This window comes from Centropristis striata, chromosome 13 (genome assembly GCF_030273125.1).
Source record: "Centropristis striata isolate RG_2023a ecotype Rhode Island chromosome 13, C.striata_1.0, whole genome shotgun sequence".
Lineage (NCBI taxonomy): Eukaryota > Metazoa > Chordata > Actinopteri > Perciformes > Serranidae > Centropristis > Centropristis striata.
This window is the reverse complement of record NC_081529.1, coordinates 2602018-2628812: the sequence shown is the minus strand read 5'-3', so window position 1 is coordinate 2628812 and position 26795 is coordinate 2602018. Positions and strand designations below refer to the sequence as shown.

At 34.3% G+C, this 26795-nt stretch overlaps 1 protein-coding gene across 1 annotated transcript in view; it reads right to left on the bottom strand.

Moving 5' to 3' along the window:
• slc17a7a (solute carrier family 17 member 7a) overlaps positions 1-24441 on the bottom strand; it is a 31234-nt gene extending 6793 nt beyond the window's left edge. Inside the window, exons 1-5 of the mRNA XM_059348593.1 lie at positions 24300-24441; positions 3934-4186; positions 2943-3061; positions 2016-2130; positions 1227-1314 (exon numbers count right to left, since the gene is read on the bottom strand). Coding sequence (XP_059204576.1) covers positions 1227-1314; positions 2016-2130; positions 2943-3061; positions 3934-4186; positions 24300-24361 — 637 coding nt within the window. The 5' untranslated portion in view covers positions 24362-24441. The remainder of the gene's footprint in view (positions 1-1226; positions 1315-2015; positions 2131-2942; positions 3062-3933; positions 4187-24299) is intronic.
• Positions 24442-26795: the final 2354 nt, after the last annotated feature.

The following is a 26795-nucleotide window of genomic DNA, read 5'->3' as shown; positions in this document are numbered from 1 at the left end:
TTACGGTGTAATTCTGGCAACCACAGCTGCCGGTATTTTACCGTAAATTTAAAAGATTATTTTTTACAGTGTATAAAAATACTTTCTGAGCTCAAAATGCTTAATATATAATTATTAAGTGGCTATAGAAATATACATGCCCGGTGCTCTTAAACTCCATCGTCACAACCTGATGTTAAAACTCACAGAATTCAAAGGGATAGTTTGGAGGTTTTTAAGTGGAGCAGTATGATTTAGGACTTATCCATAATCAGTATATTATCATAAAATCAGTATATGACATACAACAGGTTTCTATTCACCAAAAACACACAATAACACAAACAAACTAACTGCAACTGCCGTGCTCTGTGAGGTAGAATTACTGTTTTTATCAATGGAGTCTGGTGGCTTTGAAGAGATATAACAGCTTCAGTTCTCCATTAGAAATGGCTGTTTAATGGCAAGGCAGAGTGATGAAAATCTTCTGAGTAGTGGGACATTTGGTGGCTTAAAAAGGTGTTGTCTAAGTATTGCTTAGATTCTTTGCTGGTACAAAGAATCTCCTGGCTTTTTCTCCAAATTATTATTTATTATATTATTATGCATACAAGGCAGCTACAGAGACTAGCTGGGTCACCTTACCTTAAATTAGGGCCGTGCTGACCGCCATCTTTTCATTATAAGGCAATATTGGGACTGCTGCCTTCGTACATTTGCAGCTTAATTACTGTGAAAAATGCTGGATCTTATTCTCTTCGTTCACAAGATCAATTGTTGCTTTCTGTCCCTTTTGCTCGTACGGAGTTGGGTAAAAGGGCATTTGTTTACTCTGCACCTTATGCTGGAATATGCTACAGAAAGAATGGAAATTAACTGAATTTGTTTCTTTGAGCACTTTTAAATCCAAACTAAGAGTTATTGAGGCCAATTCCATAACATGCACTTGTTTCTCATGACGTGTTTAAGGTCTGTATGTTATGTAAATATGTAACTGTATTCTGTGTTTGCTGCCTCTTGGCCAGGGCTCCCTTGAAAAAGAAGTTCTTAATCTCAATGGGATATTCCCTGGTTAAATAAAGGTTAAATAAAATAATCTACTGTAAGTAATACACTGATTATGGTACTCATGCAACCCCACTTCAAAAACCAGACTATCCCTTTTGTCTCTAGTGGAGATCCCAAATTTCCTGTAGATATCAGAGATATTTTGGGGGGAAATGTGTCAGTAATGTGAGAAACTTTACCACAAAAGGCTGTTGTGGCTAATCGACTTCTCTCAAGAGGAGGCGCCCACTTGGCCCAGATCCCGTGACAGGCTGGGTACGATACACCCTGAAGGACACAATACAGTTAGGGAAACACTAGAAATAATCTTACACAGAGTCCTGCAAGCACACTGCAAAAAAAGAAAAGTTGGGTGAACTCAAAATTTCAAGGCAACAAACTTCAAAAATTTTTAAGTTGGACAATTAAACTAAACATTTTAAGTTTTGTTTTTGAGTTTGCTCAACTCTGAATTCAGATTTTTGTCAACTCAACTGTAAGTTAAGTACTAACTTAATTTAAAAATTTATAATTTTACATTATAAGTTATAATAACTTTTAATCTACTTCTGCTAACTTCTGCAATGTGCTGAATTGGCACGATTGTAACGCCGCTATGAAATGTTAGCTAATGTTGCGACCACAGTTTTGAGTTAGCATTGATACGCTAATGGCTACTCTTGTAGCTGTAACAAGCAGCGCCGCTAGCATCAGTTAGCCGCTAGCATCAGTTAGCCGCTAGCTTTCGCTAATGACCGAATTTCACCGCTTTCCCGCATTTCACAACAAAGAAATAAGAGTTATCAGAACTATTGTCCCTTGTTTTGAACCCCAACTTAAAGATATAAGTAACAACAACTCACCAACTTGTTTTTGAGCAGACAACTGGCTTCCTTTGTTGTGCTAACTTACATTATTGCCCTAAATGTCAATAATTTATATTTCCAAGTTTTACCAACTTTACCAACACACACTCACACATACTGTACCTCAACAAGGCCCTGGCATATCCTGACCAGGATGACGCAGCTGTAATGGCAGCGAGCCGCGGATGGAATCAGCATGTTGAGGGTGGATGTGGCCACGATGGCGAAGCCAAACACTCTTAAACACACAAAAGACAAACAGGCTGCCTCAGATTGAATATTTAACTACAGCAGCACAGGAATAATCAGAAGAAGAAACCAAGGATAAAGCTCTATAGTTGCTGTCCTACATATAGTCCGGCGGCTTAGCTAAATAAAGGGGACACGCCGGACAAAAGCACCACATTTTTCCCACATGCTCTCTATCACCATAGTTTTCAATTTTTGGTAGGAGCCACTTCATCAAGATGTTTTTACCTAATTTCCAAGTTCCTAAGCGGTCGGACATATCTAGGAACTTTGAAATTAGGTAAATACATGGCGAAAATAATCATATAGTATTATTCTCAATAGCTTTAAATAATTCCCTGACCCAGAAAATGTATATTTTGACACCAAGATTGACCTTCTAAATTGCTTGGAAGATATATTAATTCTCATAGATTTTATATGGCTGCCATCTCTGATCCGGAATCTTAATGAAGTGGCTCCTACCAAAAATTGAAACCTATGATGATGGAGAGTATGTGGAAAAAATGTGGTGCTTTTGTCCAGTGTGTCCCCATTCTTCTCAAATATGGCCCTTAGCCGCCTGACTAATATGAATGGAGTTGTTTACATATACCTATAAATCTGCAAATAAAGGCCATTTTGAACTTTTTTCCCCCTGAAATTTTGTGTGGTTTGAATTTATTCCAAGAAGTTGCAAACTTATTCTATTTTGACACCCAGCACAATAACCCAATTTGTATCCAATGAGCCAGTTTACAGTAGAGCATATTACAGTATTGTTCATATTGGTGAAGATATTGTAAATGTGAAGAAATTCACCTGTTGGCTGCAAATTTTTGACATATAAAGCCGCCCGGGATCTGTGTGACAATGTATCCCCAGAAGAAGGAGCCGTGGATCATCCCCACTGTCTCAGGGTCCCAGGTGAACTGTGCAGCCTGGAGAAAAGGAAATATATGACTTCAACTTTATTCATTTCTAAGTCAACTAATTACAGACGAAGATATAACTGCCTTGATAACTTCTACAGATCACAGACACGCTAATATTCCTAAACACAAACATAAATCATCTGGCCTGAGACGTTTATGTGTGGCTGTAACAAAAATGCATTGATATTGTGAGAAAAAATGTAAGTGAATTGAAAAACAGAGTGAAAAATTATTAAGTGATATGATTCATTTAACCCACTGAAGCCTGGAAAGCAGATACGTCGTTTTGTAGTATTTGTATAAGCTCTCAAATACTTTTTGAATTTCATTTCTATCTGCTACAGAGGCTGAAAATCTATTATTTAGTAGAAGCATTGACACTTCTGTTGAATTTCCAGAAAACTACAGATTTTATGAGCTTATTTTAAAATCGCCCAGAGTTTTACAGGCATTTTAGGCCTCAATGGGTTAAAGCTGATTTTATTAAAACAGTGTGCTATGATGTGTGATCATTTTCTCCATCTTCATTCACAACACAAACAACACACACAGTTGTCATTTATCAAATGAGAACAGTGATTTTGTTTCTCATATCACAACTACTAAATATTATTAATAAAATTGGCTTTATTTATCACTCCATCTTTAATTTCACATACAGTTTAAGTTCCCTCCATTTTTCCAATTTACATGCATTCTTTTACCTCCTTTTTATCATTGAGATCATATTTTTCTTTTTCATGTCTTTCTTTTTTCCCCCCTAAACCCTGAGCAGATATCAACCAGATCATAGAGACACAGGGGAAAAATCAGAACAACAACCCTAACATCCTTTTCAAAGTGAATCTAAAAGCTATGATTTTTATTTCATCACTTACCACAAGCACTTCCTTGTTGCCTTTGTAGACAGTGTGGTCGTTCACCATGCTGACGATGGCCACGCCCAGGTTGCATCTGATGCCGAAAGAGATGCAGAAGCCCAGGCCAGACAGGATGGCGATGATGTAACGCCTCGGCAGGCCGAAGCAGGTGCAGTCCACCACCGGCATCTCCTTCTCCTCCACCAGCTCGGGACGGCCCTCCGCTGACAGTTCAATGGTTTCTCCATTGGGCTGTCGCTTCTCAATCAGCCTGAGGGGAGACACAGAGACAGAGCGTGCAGGAGGGGGAAACTAAAAGCCGAGCTACAAGTTTAGTTAACATGATCTCACAACAATCCGTGAAATAGCCACGGATTTTTGCTTAACTCAAAATCCGTGGAATAGCCACGGAATCGCTAAAATTTCCGTGAAACTGACACGGATTTCGCTACAATGCAAGTTAATGACAGTCATATCCCGTGGCTATTCCAACATACAAAGTGATTTTGTACATTCACTGAGTGAATATTTAGAAAATAAAACATATATTTCTCGCTAGAAATGTGATCAAAATCCATTTTTATGCAGAAACAAAGTCAAAATATGAATTTTGTCACTAAAAATGAGAGAACTGTCCGCCATGTTTTTTGTTCTGACCGCCGGGACCTTGAAAGTCACGTGACTTGGAACAAACCAATACGAAAAAATATCCATGGAATAGCCACGGGATATGACTTATATATATATATATATATATATATATATATATATATATCTCTTTAACTTGCATTGTAGCGAAATTCGTGTCAGTTTCACGGAAATTTGAGCGATTCCGTGGCTATTCACGGATTCCTGTGAGACCAGGTTCGACACAGAGACAGAGCGTGCAGGAGGGGAAAACTAAAAGCCGAACTACAAGTTTAGTTCTTACGAGTGGGTGAGACTTTGGCAAATCTGAACTAACGCAAACTACACTGTTAAAAATGTCTGTAGATTTTACGGTGAAAAACTGTTAAACCATGACAGTAAAAGACCGTAAATTGATAAATGGGTTAATTCAGTTTCAGTAACAATGAAACACCCTAAATGTATATATCAGCCAAAACATTATTTTTTACTTTTTTTTTAAAAAATACATTACTTCACTGTAAAATACACTGGCACAGTGAATATAAAAAATATACTAACATATTTATAAGCCATCACTGTAATTTTTAGCATTTATTTTTTGTAAAAATACATTTTCTCACTGTTAAATGTAAACTAAACACCATATCTCTAACAAAAATATACTGTAATATTTAATGATAAAATGTTTAATCTATGCAGCATTTATAAAATATTTTCTTGTCAATCATATCTGCCGTATGACAGCGTTTCTTTTGATGGAAAAACGTTTTATTTTTTATGGTAAAATATGGAATAAAATGGCAATCTTAAATGTGAAATCAACAGTGCCAATATCTTGCCCGAATTTTACCGTAATAAATACGGTGGAACTTTTTCTAATATTACGGTAAAAAGATATTGGCACTGTTGATTTCCCGTTTAAGATTGCCATTTTATTCATTTTTTTACTGTATAAATAAAAAGTTTTTCCATCAAAAGAAACATTGTTTTGCCATATTATTGACAAGAAAATACTTTATAAATGAAAATGCATAAATTAAAGATTTTGCCATTACATATTACAGTATATTTTTGTTAGAGATATGGCGTTTTCCACATTTAACAGTGAGAAAAAGTATTTTTTTTTTTTACAAAAGATACATTTTACGGTCTTTTACTGTCATGGTTTAGCAGATTTTGCATGTTTGCAATATTAAGTTATATCAAGCTTTGCTTGTTCCATTTCGTTTGAACTTGTTTAGGTCCATTTTTTCAATAAATATCAATGTTGGCCTGCAATGTTGACACCCCTGTCATAGACGGTTTCTTTCTCTCTCACACACCTCTCCATGCAGACAACATGCACCATGTTGGTGTGGTGTCTGACTCAGCACCCAGTGTGTGGCAGCAGCTGTCACTAGCCGCGGAGCAGCTAGCTACGACAGCGTCCGCTCCTTCAGGACGCCGGGGACCTGCTGCCGTACCGGCGCTGTTCAACATGTCCACGCTCTCAGACACTAACGGGAGCTCTCTGGAGACACCACGCTACTGTCAGGTTGTTCAGACAGTAAACACAGATAATGAATGTGAGTCTGACGTCGTTTAGATCAGCTATTCTCAACCTTGGGGTCGGGAGGTCGCGAGATGATTTCTGGGGGTCGCCAAATCATTTTGGAAGTCAGCTCTGTCTCCACTGTGTTAAAGTGTTCATGTGTTTTAGTCTTTTTGGTCACTTACTGTCTTTTTTTGGTCATTTTGTGTCTTTTTTGGTCCTTTTGTGTCTTTTTTTTTGTGTCTTTTTTATCATTTTGTGGTCAATTTGTGTCTTTTTTGTCATTTTATTTCCTTTTTTGGTCACTTAATGTCTTTTTTTGGTCATTTTGTGTGTTTTTTGGTCATTTTGTGTGTTTTTTGTGTCTTTTTTATCATTTTGTGGTCAATTTGTGTCTTTTTTGGTCATTTTGTTTCCTTTTTTTGGTCACTTAATGTCTTTTTTTGGTCATTTTGTGTGTTTTTTGGTCATTTTGTGTCTTTTTTTGTGTCCTTTTTATCATTTTGTGGTCAATTTGTGTCTTTTTTGGTCATTTTGTTTCCTTTTTTTGGTCATTTTGTGTCTTTTTTAGTCATTTTGTGTCTTTTTTTGGTCGTTTTGTTTCTTTTTTGGGTCATTTTGTGTCTTTTTTGGTCATTTTGTGTCTTTTTTGGTCATTTTGTGTCTTTTTGGTCATTTTGTTTCCTTTTTTTGGTCATTTTGTGTCTTTTTTGGGTGATCTGAACTGTGCGTGTGAGATTGTGTTCAGTGAGCGGGGGTCGCGGACAACATGCATGTTAAATTGGGGGTCGCGACTCAAAAAGGTTGAGAACTACTGGTCTAGATTGACAATTCAGTGAAGTGCAAAATTGATCTAGAGAGCATAATCAATATTTGAAGTGTTATTTCCAAAAATACATCTATTCTGTCATGCATGCTTTAATTTTTTATCTTAAATGTTTTTTTTATAGTGCTAACCAAGAAATGTCTGTGTTTACCTTTAAATTATTTTAGTATATTATCAGTTTTTCCTTCGAATGGACCAACATTTGTTGCTACTTAAGAAGGTTAGGATGAGCATTTTTGTCCACAAGAGTCAAACAGAGAAGTCAGGAGAGCGGCCATCTGTGTATCACACGCACACACACACACACACACACACACACACATTCTTGTACTTCTCTCTTTGTGAGGACCCTCATTGGAACAGTGAATTCCCTAGCAAGGTTATAATAGTTTTGGTTTTTCATTAGTTTTATTTTTAATATTGTTGCTAATTTTTATTTTCAAATTCTGTTAGTTTTAATGAGTTTTTAGAGTGAGTTTGCTAGTTTTAGTTTAATATTTATTGTTTTGAAATGCTTTAGTTTTAGTGTAGTTTTTATTAGTTTTAGTTTTTTGTAATGGGGTATTTGTTGGGTGGGAGATTAAAAGAGGTCACAGTAAATTTTGCCTTTATTTCCTTTGTCTTCATACATCTTCATTATGTATGAAAAAAGTTGACAAAGACGAAAACGAACGACATTTTCACTATAATTTTAGTAATGTCCTCACTTTGCAAAAATGTCCTCACTCTGTTGGTTAAAAACGTGTTCCGGTCCCCACTATGTAGGAAGTACAAGAACACACACACACACACACACGCATTCTTGTACTTCTCTCTTTGTGAGGATCCTCATTGGAACAGTGAATTCCCTAACAAGGTTATAATAGTTTTGGTTTGTCATTAGTTTTATTTTTAATATTGTTGCTAATACACGTACATGATTCTGCAGACACATTTTTTTATATCAGAAATAGAGCCACACCTTCTAGTGCATACGCTTTAACCTGAGTGTGTTTGTGTGTGAATGTGGGTTCACACGGAAATAGATTCGTCCACTTTCCATTGAGCTGATCCAGTTAGTCAGTGAGCTGCAGAATTATGCACAGAATCGGCTACAATAACCACAAGGATTTGTTCCATGTGATGATGATGATGATGGTTGCATTTTAAAAAAATTGTTTCACTTGTGAGCATCAAGAACGTTTACCAAAAAACAAGTGCTGACTGCATTGAACGCAGCCCGTTTGTTTCAAGCAAATTCATCTCCCTCCGTCCCTCAGCACACCAACATCTCCAAGATAACTTATTCACGCACGCTAACACAAGTCAGACTCTGACACTGCTCAATTATTGATGTGTTTTTGGGTGAGATAAATAATTTATGCCCGCTTTTACACCATGATCTGTCACTATCTATCTATCTGTTAGCCTGTCTGCATATATACACTGTGTCTTATGCAGCCAGTCGTTATATTTCTCAGTTATGCATGGGGATTTCACTCCCTCCCCCATTTTCACAGAGCATAATCTCTCTCTATGCAATCCGACAAATAAACAAGCAATATAAATAACACATATGCCAGTATACTGATGTGTAAATTAAAACTGGGTCCATCTTGAGATATTCTACTTGTGAAATAAAACACAATAGACGACAGAAATACTTTGTAAAGCAACATTTTCAAATTTGTAAGAGATTAGAGAGGCTGCATCCTCTCTCTCTCTCTCTCTCTCTCGATCTTAATCTGTCACAACATTCAGATTAGGATTACAAAAATGATTTACTTCCGGAAATGAATATAGAAGGACAGACTAGCGCTGGGCGTGGTCCGGCATGCCTTTCCACTCCCTCAGGACACACCACGCTGGGCATTAATACAGTTTTTTAGTCCTTTTGTAAATCAGATTGCTTTCACTTAAATGCAGTTATTTTAGGCTGCTAGTCAAATGTTTAATCATCCCTAAAATTACCATTTTTTTGCTTGCTCCATCTATAAACACATCTTATTTTTCTGTATAGGTTAAGAGCTGGGTAAATATTTTATATTTCACAGAGAAATTATCTGTTTGACTGAACACAAGAGCATCGCTTCATTATTGTTTCAGCTACAGCACATGCAGGCACATGATATATATATATATATATATATATATATATATATATATATATATATATATGTTTGACAGAAGGTGCAGAGGCCTCCGGACAAGGAGCATTCTCATGTGCATCAAATGCAAGAAACAGAGGGATGAAATTGTGACCAATTCTGTAAAACAAAGCTGAAAAGTTGATCAAAAAGCGATTACATTATCAGAAGAAATGGTGAAATTGTACTTTTCTGCAAAGCACAAATCGGCAGCAACCTGTTTTTATTCCCTCCAGTAATGGTAAAAAAAAAACTTTGGGGAAAAAAACATACTGACACACTGGGTGGCAGATTTAAACCAAAACTACGTGGCTAAGCTAGGGGGTCAATACTACTTTCATATGTAAGTACTGGAAGCAGCTTCAATAAAGAAAAAAAAAGCAGGATACTGGATGCAGTTATGTAGGTTACATAGAGCATGATGTTAGAATGTGACATATTTACATGTGTAAGTTAATTAACACCTTGGGGGCCGGACCCTCAAATAAAATGAAATAAAAAGCAAATTTTGGCATAATATTATTTTAATGTTTATTTATTATTGATGTCATTACAAAACTGAAGGCATTTTAAGCCTTTATGTATGTTTATTTGATGTGCAATCATTATTTGTGACCTGTTCTGTTCTGATAACATGATATTTTAAGTTATGCCAGTTGGTTTTCCTTTTTTTTCTGTACTGAGAAGTCTAGTCTGAAGCTTGTTGTTGAGACTCTGAAATAAAAACCAACCATGTTACGTAATGGCATGAGGAAAAGTTACGCTAAAAAACCCCAAACAAAAACAAGTACTGTGTGAAACAATAAATGTTAATTTAAACAGTGCAGCGAGTTTGTCCTCATTAAATAGAGTCTTATATGGTGGATTACTGATAGTTAAGAGTCTCAGTTGTCGTTGCTGTTTTCAGTTGCTTTAATAGTGCGGACCACATGATATTTTCTCCTTGATTTACAATTTTGGAATCCAGTCACGGGCTGGATTGGACAGTTTGGCGGGCCGGATTCGGCCCGCGGGCCGCCAGTTGATGATCACTGTCTTAAGGTATAAATAAATAACCAAACATAACATAACAATAAATCAGTATGCAGGGTTCAGGGACTGTGATCGGTGTTTCAGTCCTGTGGTTGTTTGACCTAAAGGATGCAGGCAACTTTTCAACTTCTCATCAGCTGATCTTTGGAGAAAATGTACAATATCAACATTGTTTTCTGGACAGAAATCTTGGACTGACACACTAACACAAAACAGCCTTTAGCATCTGATGACAGAGTGTGACAAACCTCCACAGTGGGAGGAGATCAGGGTGGTTGGGGGGGTCAAAAAGCAACCTGGTCTCACAGGAATCCGTGAAATAGCCACGGATTTGCTTAACTCAAAGTCCGTGGAATAGCCACGGAATCACTCAAATTTCCGTGAAACTGACACGGATTTCGCTCCAATGCAAGTTAATGTCATATCCAATTAATTATTCTTCAAATTGTCCGGTTGTCATTGCATTTCAAATATCCAGCTTTAATTTGAAGTGCATTGATTGCAGGGGGAAAAACAGAGAACAAGAATGCTCAAGTTAAAAAACACAGAGGCCTCCCGTATTCTGCCTCTGTGACCAGAGAGTGTCTCAGGATGGCCGTGGCCCCTGGCCTCCTCTTGGCAGCACCTCCTCCTCTCTGTGCTGAACAAACGTGCTGACTCGCCCCCTGAGTGGAGCACAGCATCCTGCTTCAGAGTTAGTGAAGGTTGCAGGAGGATCCTCATTAAACCTCACGACAGATTGCAGCCTGACACCTTCACATACGCTACCAGCTAACGAGGCTAGCCCCCAGCAAAAATTACCGTTAATTACAGATGCTTCCCACTAAAAGGCAATCTCACTCTGTTTAAGAGTCTCAAAATAGCTGACTAGCTGAGGGTCTCCCTCTACTTGTATCAAGGTTATAATAGTTTTGGATTTTTCATTCGTTTGAGTTTTAATTTCGTTGTGAATTTTTGTTTTCAAATTCAGTTAGTTTTAGTTAGTTTTTAGAGTGAGTTTTCTAGTTTTAGTTTAGTTTTTATTTTTTGAAAATGCTTAGTTTTAGTTTAGTTTTTATTAGTTTTAGTTTTTTTGTAATGGGCTATGTGTTGGGTGCCAGATTCAAAGAGGTCATAATAAATGTTTCCTTTGTTTCCTTTGGTTTTATCATCTCAGCCCCAATAAGGTTATTAACTCTTACAGTTCTGGGTGTTTTGAATTTTGGTTCTAGTGTAAACATCCCAGTCTCAGTAAACATATTTACCATGTGTTGCATGTTCAAATAAATACACTGAATTATGAATGAAAAAAGTTGACAAAAACGAAAACTAAGAACATTTTCACTATAATTTTAGTTAATTTTAGTTAGTTTTGTAACCACACAATACAGTTTCAGTTAGTTATCGTTTTTTTTAAAAAAACTCTCGTTTTTATTTTTATTTCAGTTAACGAAAATGTTTTTTCAATTCTAGTTTTCGTTATTTCGTTAGTTTTAGTTAACTATAATAACCTTGACTTGTGTGGTGTGTGATAGACAGCCAGCACAAAACTTGTAAAATAATTGAAGGTCACTGGGCAGGTAGAGGGATGGAGCACACACAGGAAGCTTTGTCTCTGGATATTTGCCTTCGTGTGAGGCTCACAATGCAGCGAGCTCACTCAGCTGATGGAGCTTCTCTAGGTAGCATGGCGAGGACCTGATTGGTCTCAGCTGGCAACAATTAATGAGCGAGAGAGAGAGCATGAGCAGGCAGGAGTCCCGTGACCTCAGGCTCTCTGAAATATCATAATTACAATAGTAACAGAGTCAGTGGAGAGTCAGCAACGACCACTCGAAACATAATTTCTAATGTTTTTGTATATTCAAAAACATTAGAAATTATGTTTTTCGAGTGGTAAACATGTCAATTCCTGTTTGTATTCAAAAAATGTTTAAATTAAGGCAGGGGATTTATAACTTAAGGGGGTTAATGCTAATGTTTGAAACTCAGAAAGTCAGAACTAATCTCAAATACAGATGTGTGTCAGTTTTGGGTGTAAAATTATGGATTAATGGACTAAATGATGAAATAAAGATGTGTAATTCTATGTTAGTTTTCAAGAAGACTTTAAAATCTAAAATTATCAAGGGTTACAATGAAATTTGATTGAATTTGATTTTTTAGTTTAAGGTATCATGTGTTTTGTAACAATTGTAACAATTACTCAGTTAATGTAATGTATATAATATAATGTATATGCATGTAGATGGTACAGGAGAGGCAAAAATAAGCCTTTAGTGGCTTCAGTCTGTTCCTTTTTCGGTTGCTGTCTGATGGATTCTTTTGTAAAAACATGATTTTATTTTGTTGTCTTTTTTTGTTGTTTTTTGTAACCGAAATAAAGCATTCATTCATTAATAAACCGAGCTCATGTCTGTGCTTTATACCTGAGCAATAAAAGCAGTTCAACCTGCAACATAAAACCTTTAAAAAATAATTAAATCTGACATGAAATGTACAAAGTCAACTTGACAAGTCAATAAATGAATCAATGTGATTCAGTCTAAGAATGGACCTCAATGCCTAATGGATTTAAACCGTTTGATTCAGTTAACAAAGTAATAATAGATTGTTGTTGTTTTTTTAAAACACCAAATATTTAGTGAAAATACACTTTATACAGTCTCATATTTGTATCTTGAAGTAGCTATCATTTTTAATACTGAGGTGCTGCAAAAACACATCTGATAATCTGTAACCAGCTTTTTTTTCTTTTGCAATTTTTGCTTTAAAATACTCTTACTTGATTATAATAACTTTGTTGCCAATCAATTTTCTGTCAAAGAACTAAATGATTAATTAATCCTTACTTATAAAATTATCTGCAGGTCACAGATAAATTTTCCCATCAGTTAGGGAATATTTAATTCTAATCTGAAAGTCCTTAAATACTATTTCAATTTACAGCATGTATGATAACCAGTATTATTATTATTAGTTTATTTAAAAGGGGACAGTGCAATTTCATAAAACACATGATTATACATGGTTAAAAAAGCCAGAGTTAGCCAGAAGGCTAGTTTTCAGCTGTAGTCCCCTGGCCATGATGTAAAAAAGCAGAGAATTACGAAACAAAAAACGAACAAAAAAACAAAAACAAACAAAAAAATAAATAAATAAAAAAATACGTACAATATACAAAATACATATGCAAACACTTACGATACGATTAAGAAAAAAATACAACATCACATACAACATTCTTTCTTTTATAAGGAGCTGAAGCTAGAGACAACCTTTTCATATTTACTTTTAAACTGTGAGACAATATTAAGAATTCTGCCTAAATTGTGATTTTTGCAGCAATTTAATCAGCCATGAAAAAATAAATTCTGCAAGTCTCACGTGCCAGTCGGTGACCTGGGACTTTTGTTACCCTGTTTATTAAATTCACCAATTCACCGAGCGCTCCACGTAATCCTCTGGTAAGAGGATGATGGAGAGGCAGAGACAGAGAGGGAGGTTGACAGTAAAATATTATATAACGCCAGTCGCCCTGGTCATTATTTGTCCACAGCCGTGTGCTGAACTGATCCTTCATTGTGCTGTATGGAAATCAAGCTTTTTCCCTGCATGGTGTCGACCCTACCACTCTGGTCCTCTCGCCTAAAAATGTCCCCAGTATTTGCCCTCTATTTGTAGGTCAGGTGTAGTATAAGTATGGGTGGTACACTGTAAAAAAAACCTGTTGTTTTTACGGTAAAAAACCGGCAGCTGTGGTTGCCAGAACTTTACCGTAATAAATACGGTGCAACTTGTTCTAATATTACGGTAAAAAGATATTGACACTGTTGATTTCACGTTTAAGATTGCATTTATTCCATTTTTTACCGTATGAATAAAAGGTTTTTCCATCAAAAGATTTGACATATAATTGACAAGAAAATACTTTATAAATGCCGCATAAATGAAAGAGTTTACCATTAAATATTACAGTATATTTCTGTTAGAGATATGGTGTTTAGTACATTTAACAATGAGAAAAAGTATTTTTACAAAAAATAAATGCAAAAATTACAGTGATGCTTTTTGTTACAAACACGGTGCCAATGTATTTTACAGTAATAGAGTAATGTTTTTTTTTTTAATTTAAAACCTGTAAAAATACTGTTCTGGCTGATATATACATTTACAGTGTTTAATTGTTACTGAAACTGAATTAACTCATTTATCATTTTACGGTCTTTTACTGTCATGGTTTAACAGTTTTTCACCGTAAAATCTACAGACATTTTTTACAGTGTACACTGTAAAAAAACCTGTTGTTTTTACGGTAAAAAACCGGCAGCTGTGGTTGCCAGAACTTTACCGTAATAAATACGGTGCAACTTTTTCTAATATTACGGTAAAATGATATTAGCTGTTCATTTCCCATTTAAGATTGCCATTTTATTCCATATTTTACCGTAAAAAATAAAACGTTTTTCCATCAAAAGAAACGCTGTTTGTCATATGGCAGATATGATTGACAAGAAAATATATTATAAATGCATTTTACCATTAAATATTACAGTATATTTTTGTTAGAGATATGGTGTTTAGTACATTTAACAGTGAGAAAATGTATTTTTACAAAAAATAAATGCTAAAAATTACAGTTATGGCTTGTAAATATGTTAGTATATTTTTTATATTCACTGTGCCAGTGTATTTTACAGTGAAGTAATGTATTTTTCCCCCCCAAAAAAGATATATACATTTAGGGTGTTTCATTGTTACTGAAACTGAATTAACCCATTTATCATTTTACGGCCTTTTACTGTCACGGTTTAACAGTTTTTTAACCGTAAAATCTACCAACATGGTCTCACAGAAATCGCTCAAATTTCCGTGAAACTGACACGGATTTCGCTACAATGCAAGTTAATGACAGTCATATCCCGTGGCTATTCCATGGATATTTGTTCCTATTGGTTTGTTCCAAGTCACGTGACTTTCAAGGTCCCGGCGGTCAGAACAAAAAACATGGCGGACAGTTCTCTCATTTTTAGTGAAAAAATTAATATTTTGACTTTGTTTCTGCATAAAAATGGATTTTGATCACATTTCTAGCGAGAAATATATGTTTTATTTTCTAAATATTCACTCAGTGAATGTTCATAATCACTTTGTGGTGAAGATCTCGCCAGAAAAATATGACTGTCATTAACTTGCATTGTAGCGAAATCTGTGACAGTTTCACGGAAATTTGAGTGATTCCGTGGCTATTCCACGGATTTTGAGTTAAGCGAAATCCGTGGCTATTTCACGGATTTCTGTGAGACCAGGTTGAAATCTACAGACATTTTTAACAGTGTAGCTTGAGGAATTGAAATATTTTTAAACTGCAGTGATTTTGTCATTGTGATAGTGGTGTCTCCCCCTTCCTTCCTCTGCAGCCTCTCTCTCTCCCTGAAGTGAACAGATTGGGTCTCGGTGGGACTGTGTCACCCAGGGAGACACCCTCCTCCCCATCCTGTCACACCACTTTTTTTTTCTCTCTCTCCTGTGGACACACACACACACACACTCACACACATTTAAACACAGCGATCAAACACCCACACGTGTGACCTTCATAGACGTATTATCCAGATACTCACATAGTATAACTCAATCACTGTGTGAGTGCTGACTGCATCTGCACACACACATACACACATTTTTTTTTACTACCTTTACCAGACAGCTAATGATAATCTGCACTGTACCGTAATACCGTAATAAATACGGTAGAACTTTTTTTAATATTACGGTAAAAAGATATTGGCACTGTTGATTTCACGTTTAAGATTGCCATTTTAAAATCTCTTAAATCTGCATCTTTTTTCTTGTAGGTTTGCCACTTTAATCTTGCTTTTTTCTCGAAATATTACCTGACTCTAACTACCAAATATAGTTCTTTGCCTGATAAAGGGTTAAACTGATTTATTGAAATTTTAGCAGAATTTTAATTTGGTAAAAAATAGAGCTCATTTTAACTACTTAACATACTGTTATAAGGTTTAATAAAATAAAATAAAAAGTCTAATCACTTTAAATTCATCATGTTTTTTATGTTAAATCTCGACCCTAAAAGTAACTAAAGCTGGCAGATAAATGTAGTGGAGTAAAAAGTACACTGTAAAAAAAACAACAGTTGTTTTTACGGTAAAAAACCGGCAGCTGTGGTTGCCAGAACTTTACCGTAATAAATACGGTGCAACTTTTTTTAATATTACGGTAAAAAGATATTGGCACTGTTGATTTCACGTTTAAGATTGCCATTTTATTCCATTTTTTACTGTATAAATAAAAAGTTTTTCCATCAAAAGAAACACTGTTTTGCCATATAATTGACAAGCAAATACTTTATAAATGAAAATGCATAAATTAAAGATTTTACCATTAAATATTACAGTATAGTTTTGTTAGCAATATGGTGTTTAGTACATTTAACAGTGAGACAAAGTACTTTTTTACAAAAGATGATTGCAAAAATGACAGTGGCGGCTTGTATATATATTACATAAATTACATATTACAGTGTATTTTGCACTGGAGTAATGTATTTTCCTCAAAACAAAACTGTAAAAAATACTTTTTAACAGTGAGAAAATGTATTTTTACAAAAAATAAATGCTAAAAATGACAATGATGGCTTGTAAATATGTTAGTATATTTTTTATATTCACTGTGCCAGTGTATTTTACAGTGAAGTAATGTATTTTTCAAAAAAAAAAGTAAAAAATAATCTTTTGGCTGATATATACATTTACGGTGTTTCATTGTTACTGAAACTGAATTAACCCATTTATCATTTTACGGTCTTTTACTGTCATGGTTTAGCAGTGTTTCACTGTAAAATCTACAGATATTTTTTTACAATGTGGGATGGATCATAAAATATATTTTAACCCTATAAAGCCTGAACCATGAAATAATTGCCAGAAAATTAAATAAAAAAAAAAAAACCTGCTGACAAATAAAAATAATAGATATGAATTTGCATATATATGAATTCTAATTTGTATCATATTTGATACATCGGGTCTTTTTGTGCAATTTGTTGCTCACAGTTTGTTTTTCTTGAACTAACAAAAACATATAAAACCTAATATTTTTAACCAATGTTAAAAGGAAAGTCAAAGTTTTAGACTTTCCTTTTAACATTTTCCTCAAACATACAAAATATTTTTTTTTCCATATAACACAACATCATACATCTGCTGATATGACGTTTTCACACCAAAAAAAAAGTATTTCTTTGAATTATTCGAGAGATTATTCTCAATTTTACTCTTAATATACCTAATTATGTCAGTTAAACCTTTACCTAGTTTACCTAAATGAGAAAAAGACTGTATGTTGCTTTATTTAATGCATAATGTATGAAATGCAATAAAATGACAACTGACAAATTTTCAAATAAGTTATTGTGTAACAAATATGATACATTTGGCTTTATAGGGTTAAAAATACTCCTTCTCTTGTTGTTTCTTTGCTCTCCCGTTCTGTCGTGTGTCCCCGTGTTTTTTAAACCCAGCAACACATGGCAGCAGCATAAATATGAAATAATGAAGCATTACTGACATCATGGGTACAAACAGCTTCGCTGCCAATAACCAGGCATGCTGAGCGGCTGCAGCTGACTTTCCAAACTGCTCACTTCGTGCAGATTCATCATCTATGGGGACCCTCCAATAAACCTGTTTGCACGTAGCCAATTTCCACACGCACACACAACAAACAGTACCAGTACAGAGAGTGACACACTGATATGAACAGACGGGAAGATAAAATATCAAGACAGAGAAAAAAAGAAGAAGTGTCTTAAATGTAGCATGCTGGAGTCTTTTCAAAATGTGTTTTTCTGTATTTTTATACTTGACAGCAGTCCAATATCTTCAACAATTATCACAGTGATTATTATCTAATCAAAAGGACTCCTGGAATGTAATGACTTAAAAAATGTCTGTAGATTTTACGGTGAAAAACTGCTAAACCATGACAGTAAAAGACTGTAAAATGATAAATGGGTAAATTCATTTTTTTTTGTGTTTGTAACAAAAATATACTGTAATATATATGCAAGCCATCACTGTAATTTTTGCATTTATCTTTTGTAAAAATTCTTTTTCTAACTGTTAAATGTACGAAACAGCTTACAAAATCTTTAATTTATGCAGCATTTAAGTATTTTCTTGTCAGTTATATGGCAAAACAGCGTTTCTTTTGATGGAAAAACGTTTTATTTATACAGTAAAAAAGTTGCATCGTATTTATTACGGTAAAGTTCTGGCAACCACAGCTGCCGGTTTTTTACCGTAGCATTTTTTTCTGCTTGTATTATGAAAATTATTACTTTTGGCTTTCTTACCTCCTACAATATACAGCTGATTTATTTTTAAGATTTTTTCTGTCATTTTTTTTTAGGCTGAAAGACTATTTCCGATAAACTTGATGAGCATTTCTTGGAAACACAAGATTTAAAATGGTGCTTTTGCCTGATTCTTTGTGGAGAAAAATCTTAAATCAGCTATCTGATTACTCAACAAAATGTTATGAGTGTCAACTGAGAATTTTGGTAACACTTTACAATAACCATCATTTATAAATGGTAAACAGAAACAGTTTAATCATCATTTATAAACCGTATATAGGCAATTTCTAATGGTAAACAGAAAATGTATTAATGTTGAACTATAATTCATAAATGCCAAATAGATGGTATATTAATGTCAGTTGATGTTACTTTACCATTAACAAACAATGACATTACAATTATTAGTTTATTAATAATTTTGCACTCATTTTAACATTTTTAACACCATATTAAGTGTGTTAATGATTTTGAAATCATTCATATACACTGTAAAAAATAATTGTTTAATTTACGGTAAAATACTGGCAGCTGTGGTTGCCAGAACTTCACCGTAAGAAATACAGTGAGTGGGTTTTCTACTGTACATTTAAATGTAAATATCAGTAAAAACTGTAATTTAGACTGAATATTCCTGTTATTTTTAGGCTAATTGTGTCATTCATTCACACATCATGGTATTCCTCCATAAATTTTGCATGAAAATGTTATATTTTTACAGCAAAACTGTGTGTTTCTTCCAGTTTATGACAGAAAGAGGTTTTGTGCTATTCTCTGATTTACGGTAATTAAAAGTGTCTAATATGGTGATATACAATTTTTAATTTTACGCCCTATTTCTGATGTATTTGACAGTGTTTTACTGTTATTTCTACAAACATTTTTTACAGTGTACCTTGAAGAAATTGTTTTAAAACATTTAACGATTAAATATGTATGTAAAATGGTTTATAAACAATCTATAAACATCACTTAGATGGTTATTGTAAAGTTTATTATGTCGGGGACAGCCCTACTACAGTGAATTGTGCAAGAGGTTCAAAACATGTAATCCAACCCCCTCAATCATCAGGAAACCTCTCTGTGCACATGCACACAGGAGTCTCTGGGTGTATTTAAAGTATTTATGTCAAGAACATACTTTAATCTATAACACAATGATGGGCAATAACTCTTATAATTATGGAAGTAAATCTGTGTCATCGGAGTTTGAAATAAAAAAAAACCGTTGAATTTCTAGCACTGAATATTTATGCGTTGAAATTATGTATCTGAATGTTTTTCAACGTAAAAAATTCAAGCGCAAAAAATACAACCTAAAAAAATTCAAGCGCAAAAAATGAAACCGCAAAAATGAAACCTCAAAAAATGAAACCTCAAAAAATGAAACCTCAAAAAATGAAACCGCAAAAAATGAAACCGCAAAAAATGACACTGCAAAAAATTACACAGCAAAAAATTACACGGCAAAAAAATTAAACCTAAAAAAATTCAACCGCAAAAAATTCAACTGCAAAAAATTACACAGCAAAAAATTCAACCGCATAAAATTCAACCGCAAAAAATTCAACCTAAAAAAATTAAATCTCAAAAAATTAAACCTCAAAAAATTAAACCACAAAGAATTCAACCTCAAAAAATTAAACCGCAAAAAATTAGACCGCAATATAGTGCTAGAAATTCAATGTCTTTTTTATTTCAAACTCCTATGACACAGATTTACTTCCATATATAATGATAATAAATGCTTTAATTAAAATGATGACAAACATTTGCAAGTTGCAAAGCCTGAATGCTAAAACCAAAAAAGAGGCATATAGGTACATGTCATTATTATTTTAATATATTATTTAGACCGCTTCTCAGACCACCGTGTACTGTAACTGAAAATGCAGCACTCCACCCCAAGTAAAATGGATTAAAAATGGATTACTTGCTATATTCTGTATTGCCTTGTGCATGCGTAGTGAAACACAAGCTCTCTTTGTGTGGCCAGGCAATCCTGCAGATGCAAATCGACACCTGATTCATTTGAAAGTCTTTTATATAAACCAAAATGTGGCATTGAAGTGAGCTGCAAAGTGGGCAGTTATTGGGAATTTTAACAGTCAAGATGGTGTTAAGAAGACAGTTACAGTGTGATTATATTTCGAGTAGTCAGGCTGTGGAGTTGGCACGAGGAGATGAATAGATGATATTTAGGCATTCATTTGAAGATGTTAAAGAAGGAAAAGGTGAGGGTAGAATTGTGGAGTGCACTTGACCTTACAGTGATGAAGTTTATGCTTACCTAGTGGAGTTTAATATAGAAACAGGAGATGCATTCTGATGGAGAAAATGTTTAAATAATAGATGAACTCCTGGCTGCTTTCATCAGGAGGGATTTTGTCTGTGAGGTGGTGAGATTGCACACAGCAGACACTCTCATCTATTCACACAGAGCTGGGATGTCCTGTGCTCAGGATGCACACACACACACACACACACACACACACACACACACACACACACACACACACACGCCTCAAAACCTGCATTTTCCCACATAAATTCAAACAAAATATCCACTTTTTTGTTTTGAAACTGTGCCCGCACCTAACACCAACGCTATTTGTTTCATAGCACCAACATTTTTATACTGTATATTCATATTTATTCTGCACTGGAATTCTATTCTACTCCTTAATACTTACTCCTTCTTTAGACACTTTATTTTTTATTGTATTTTATTGTATTTTTATATTTTATTGCTTGAAGTATGCCTAGGTTGTTCTTTTTATTTAATTGTGTTGTCATTGTCTCTGTGTGTAATGCTGCTGCTACACTGTAATTTCAGCTTGGGATAAATAAAGTCAGTCTATCTATCTATCTATCTATCTATCTATCTATCTATCTATCTATCTATCTATCTATCTATCTATCTATCTGTCTGTCTATCTATCTATCTATCTATCTATCTATCTATCTATCTATCTATCTATCTATCTATCTATCTATCTATCTATCTATCTACATTCAACTAGCTGAGTAATGAATTGCCTACATTTAACAATCCAATACAAGTGTGCCTGATTTGGATGCATATCTAAATGTTGGAATGGGAATGTTTTATTTCCCTTAGAAATTAATCAGTGCTTTTACTGTGTTGCAGTTATACAAACTTGCAGGCTAGTATAAAAGTAGTTATTTCAGCAGCATTAGAAATTATCAATATTAGGGCACGTGCACAAACACGCGCACGCACACACACACACCCATTCTTGTTTTTCTATCTTTGTGAGGGCCCTCATTGGAATAGTAAATTCCCTGGCAAGGTTATAATAGTTTGGGATTTTTCATTAGTTTTGGTTTTAATTTTCATTGTCAATTTTTGTTTTCAAATTCAGTTAATTTTAATTAGTTTTTAGACTGAGTTTGCTAGTTTTAGTTTAGTTTTTATTAGTTTTAGTTTTTTGTAATGGGTTATTTGTTGGGTGGGAGATTAAAAGAGGTCACAGTAAATTTTGCCTTTATTTCCTTTTATTATCCACCTTCATTATGTATGAAAGTTGACAAAGATGAAAATGAAGGACATTTTTACTATAATTTTAGTTCATTTTGTAACCACACAATACAGGTTCAGTTAATTATCATTATCATGTAACCTTTAACCCTTAAAAAATGTCTGATATCTCAAAAAAGCCTTTAAAGAAGTGAGGACCGGCCGAAATGTCCTCACTTTGCAAAAATGTCCTCACATTGTTGGTTAAAAAAGTGTTCCGGTCCTCACTACGTAGGAATTACAAGAACACACGCACACACACGCCTCAAAACCTGCATTTTCCCACATAAATTCAAAGAAAATATCCACTTTTTTGTCCTGAAACTGTGCCCGCACCTAACACCACGGCCACATAAAACCAGAGTTCACTGGCTAAGCCGAGGAAACGCCCACTAAAACCAATCTGGATCCAATCTTATACATCACATCTCTCATAGCATCAGCTGTGGCCGTGCACATGCATGGCTCACGACCAGTAAGAGAGAAAAAGCCTGAGATTTGCATGTCCGTTAATCTGGGAGACCCCGATAGGCTGAAAGTTATCTGTGCTGGTTTCTCAGTGGCTCAATGGAGGGATGGATGGATGGATGGATGGATGGATGGAGGATGGAGGAGGATGAGGGAGAGGCTGGAGGAAGTGACATGGGCTGGGATGGAGTGAGTGGGAGGGGAGAGTTTAGGGATTTGCGTGGCTCGACAGCTGGACTGAAAAACAGGCTATTTCAGGACGGGATTTATACGTTTGGTTGCTACCTCAAATCCTGAGAGAGCAAAAGCTTAAAGCGGTTATTGCATGAGGTTCTATCAGTGTTCTTAATCTCTCTTTTTTTAAAACTGAAATATTGTCAGAACACCAATCTGTGTTGCAACTTTTGTAATGATATACAACTTTTTTTTCTCTCCACTTAAACACATTTATGAATAAGAGACTACTGTGGTTGATGTTTACTTTAAAAATGACACATGCACAATAATTCAAGGTCAACTTCTTCATTAACGTTGCAAAGAGTTACTGTGGATCAAATAAAGGCTCTAGAGGTGATACAGATGGACAGATTTCATTGGTTGGAATGGTTAAATTTAATTCAGTCCACAAGCTAGAAGCTAAATATATATTTGCCATTTTTGCTAAATAAAATAAAATAAATTAGAGTATTATAATAGCCACCAAGGGATAGTTTGGCGGTAGATTTAACGGTAGATAGACAACAGATAATATTTTGTGACTTTGATGTTTAAAAGGGTTAGTTCGGATTCACTAAAGTCACACAATAACAGAAACAAACTAGATCACAGATGTGTTGACCAGTAAAATTACTGTTTTTGTCAATGGAGTCTGGTGACTTTGAAGAGAGAATAGATAAGGGCTTCAGCTATCACTTCTGTGTTGTGGCAAAAAAAAATTAAGTTCCTTAAAATGACTTTCCTTGGTCAATTCATTGAATAATGGCCTGATATCTCATGTTTCAGTGATTAAAGTGAGACAGAAGGAACTTTCAGCCAGTAAATACTCTGAAATGCTACAAAAGGTATAACCTATAGATAGATAGATAGATAAATAGATAGATAGATAGATAGATAGATAGATAGATAGATAGATAGATAGATAGATAGATAGATAGATAGATAGATAGATGATAGATAGATAGATAGATAGATAGATAGATAGATAGAGCTCTCATTCAGAAAACTGCACGGAATCATTATGTAACTACACTCACACACTCGTCTGAAACACCAATATACTTAATCCACTTTGAGCTGGGCCACATCTGACAAGAGCAAACAAACAAATAAACAAACAAACGGAAAATCAAGAGTTCCGGAGAGAAACATTATTCAGGACTTTTTTTTTTTTTTTTTTATAGAGAAAATGTGTGCAACGAGTTCACTGCACTTTTACTGCACACTTTTAACAATTGACTTCGGTTCTAGCTAGTTTCTGTATTAGTTTGTTTGCTGTTTCCCCCCAAATAATAATGAAATATTCATGAAAAGACAGCCGAACATTTTATCCACTGCTGACAGCATCTTCACCCACTTCCATCAGTCCAATCACTGCACCTGGCGCTGCGCAAAGACGGATTTTTGCAGCTAAACCGACGTTTGCGGCTGAAACCCAACAGTCGCCTCTTTTCACAGTTGAAATCAATATCTAAGAAACTTTTTTTTTTTGCCTAGAGTTGCTGTTTGGAGGAGAAAGAGGAGGAGGAGGAGGAGAGGATGGGAAGCAGCAGCAGGCTGAACTGCTTTGTCCCGCAGAACAAAACCAGCAAACGCGTAAAATCGGGGAAAAAAGTCAGAGGTGGAGTCGAGGAGATTTAAAATAGGTGTACCTGTGAATTTTCCCCAGAGTTTTGCCCGCGACCGCCTTAAACCTGTCTGGTCGGATCTCCATCCTTGCAGCTTCTTGACCCGGCCGGTGTGCTGAAGTCCCGCGCGCCCTGCTGTCCTGCCTGAACGCGCGCGCACAGTCCTCTCTCTCTCTCCCTCTCTCTTTCTCTCTCTCTCTCTCTCTCTCATCCCTCCCTACCCGCACGAGCCTCCTCTTCACTCTCGGATGGGCCACAGAAAGGTGTAAGGTAAGGAAAGGCCTTTAGTTTATGTATTGTTAATCTTAGACTATTTATCATCATTGCAATAATATAACATAATATAATATAATATATAGGCTATTTATATATATATATATATATATATATATATATATATATATATATATATATATATATATATATATATATATATATTATTTTATTTTATAATATTTTTAATTTTAGTTTTTTTTATAATACATTTTTACTTTTTATTTTATTTTAACACTATTGCGATCTGTTTTGTTTTGATTTGATTTTATCTAATTATTCCTTTTTATTTCTATGTTTTAAAATAAAAATATTTCTATGTTTTAAAATAAAATAAAAAGGAAAAATGTATTATAAAATAAAATTATATATATATATATATATATATATATATATATATATAATTTTATTTTATAATACATTTTTACTTTTTTTATAATACATTTTTACTTTTTATTTTATTTTAACACTATTGCGATCTGTTTTGTTTTGATTTTGTTTTATCTAATTCTTCCTTTTTATTTCTATGTTTTAGAAGGTGTAAGGTAAGGAAAGGCCTGTAGTTCATGTATTGTTAATCTTAGACTATTTATCATCATTGCAAAATATAATATAATATCATATATATATACAGTATATATATAATTTTATTTTATAATACATTTTTACTTTTTTTATAATACATTTTTACTTTTTATTTTATTTTATCTAATTATTTCTTTTTTATTTCTATGTTTTCCATTTCTTTATTTTTTCCCCAAAATCATTTTACTCAATTTTTATTTGCACCTTTACTTTTTCAACTTTACTTTCCATCTCTCCATGCATAGAGGTAAATTTCAATAAAACATAACCTTTTTTTTTTTAATTGTTCATACAGACATACAGAAGCCATTCTTGATTTAAAGCCCAGATGATGTATGATAAGCAAATGATCTGTATCTGCATGACAATAACATTAGTGTGATAATTTGAGCTGCAGTTATTGGCAGCCAAAGTGACTTAATTTATTATGTGCCATCCCACCAAAAGCCCCAGGCTGCAACAAGAACATGGATGTGATGTGAAGACAAATTTGATCTGCACTGCCTGATAGAAAAACATTCAAAATAGCTAAAAGTTTAAATTATTACTCCTTCTTAACACAATAAAACACTAAAAATGCTGAGTATCGAGTCCATGCTCAACATCCTAATTATTATTATCTTTGCTCTTTGCTGTGTTACCAGCTTCAGGTTTGAGTAGTAATGTGTAAATCATAAAAAAGGCCTCATCCAGTCAGGTTGCTGCCATCTAGAGGTTTATTCAAGTCCTCATCTAGTACAGTACACATGTAAAAACAATGCTGTGGTCTTATGAGGTAACATGATACAAATAAAATGTAAAATAATCTTATCTGACATAACATCTGTCATTTCACATCCAGAATAATTCACAACAGAAATGAACATAAATGTTCAAACACGCACACACGCACCCACGCACACACACACACACATACACACACACCTAAAAAACTCATAAAGCATATTTTTGTCTGTTGCTGCCTTCCATAAATCGTCGGACAATTCAGTTATGAATCCTGCATGAAATAAGGCAGCTGATAATAACACACACCTAACATGACGTGCTGGTGGTTTGTCAATTTCCTACTTTAACTTCCATAAATTCTTTGTTTCACCAAATATAGCAGCTTATTCCTTTTTCCATGTCAGATGTTCAGAAAATGAACAGAGGGAGTGTAGAACCTGATAATGTAATAAATTCCCGTTAATGTAATAACCCTGTTAATGTAATAAAAATCTGCACTTGAGTCCATTGAAAATGTAATAAAACCTGATAATGTAATAACTTCCCATTAATGTAATACTTTATTACATTATTGGTAAAAAAAAAAAAAGTGTATTACATTATTGGGAAATGCACTTTATTACATTATCGGGAAGTTATGACATTATCAGGTTTTATTACATTTTCAATGGACTCAAGTGCAGATTTTTATTACACTGTAGAAAGTGTTTGTAGAAATATCAGTAAAAAGCTGTCAAATTGCATGAGAAATACGGCCTAAAATAAAAAATTGCATATCACCATAATAGACACTTTTAATTACTGTAAATCACAGAATAGAACAAAACTTTTGAAAAACACAGTTATACTGTAAAAATATTTTTAAAAATCATGTAAAATGAATGGAGAAATACCATATTGTCTCAAGGACACAATTACTTTTAAATTAAGGGACTA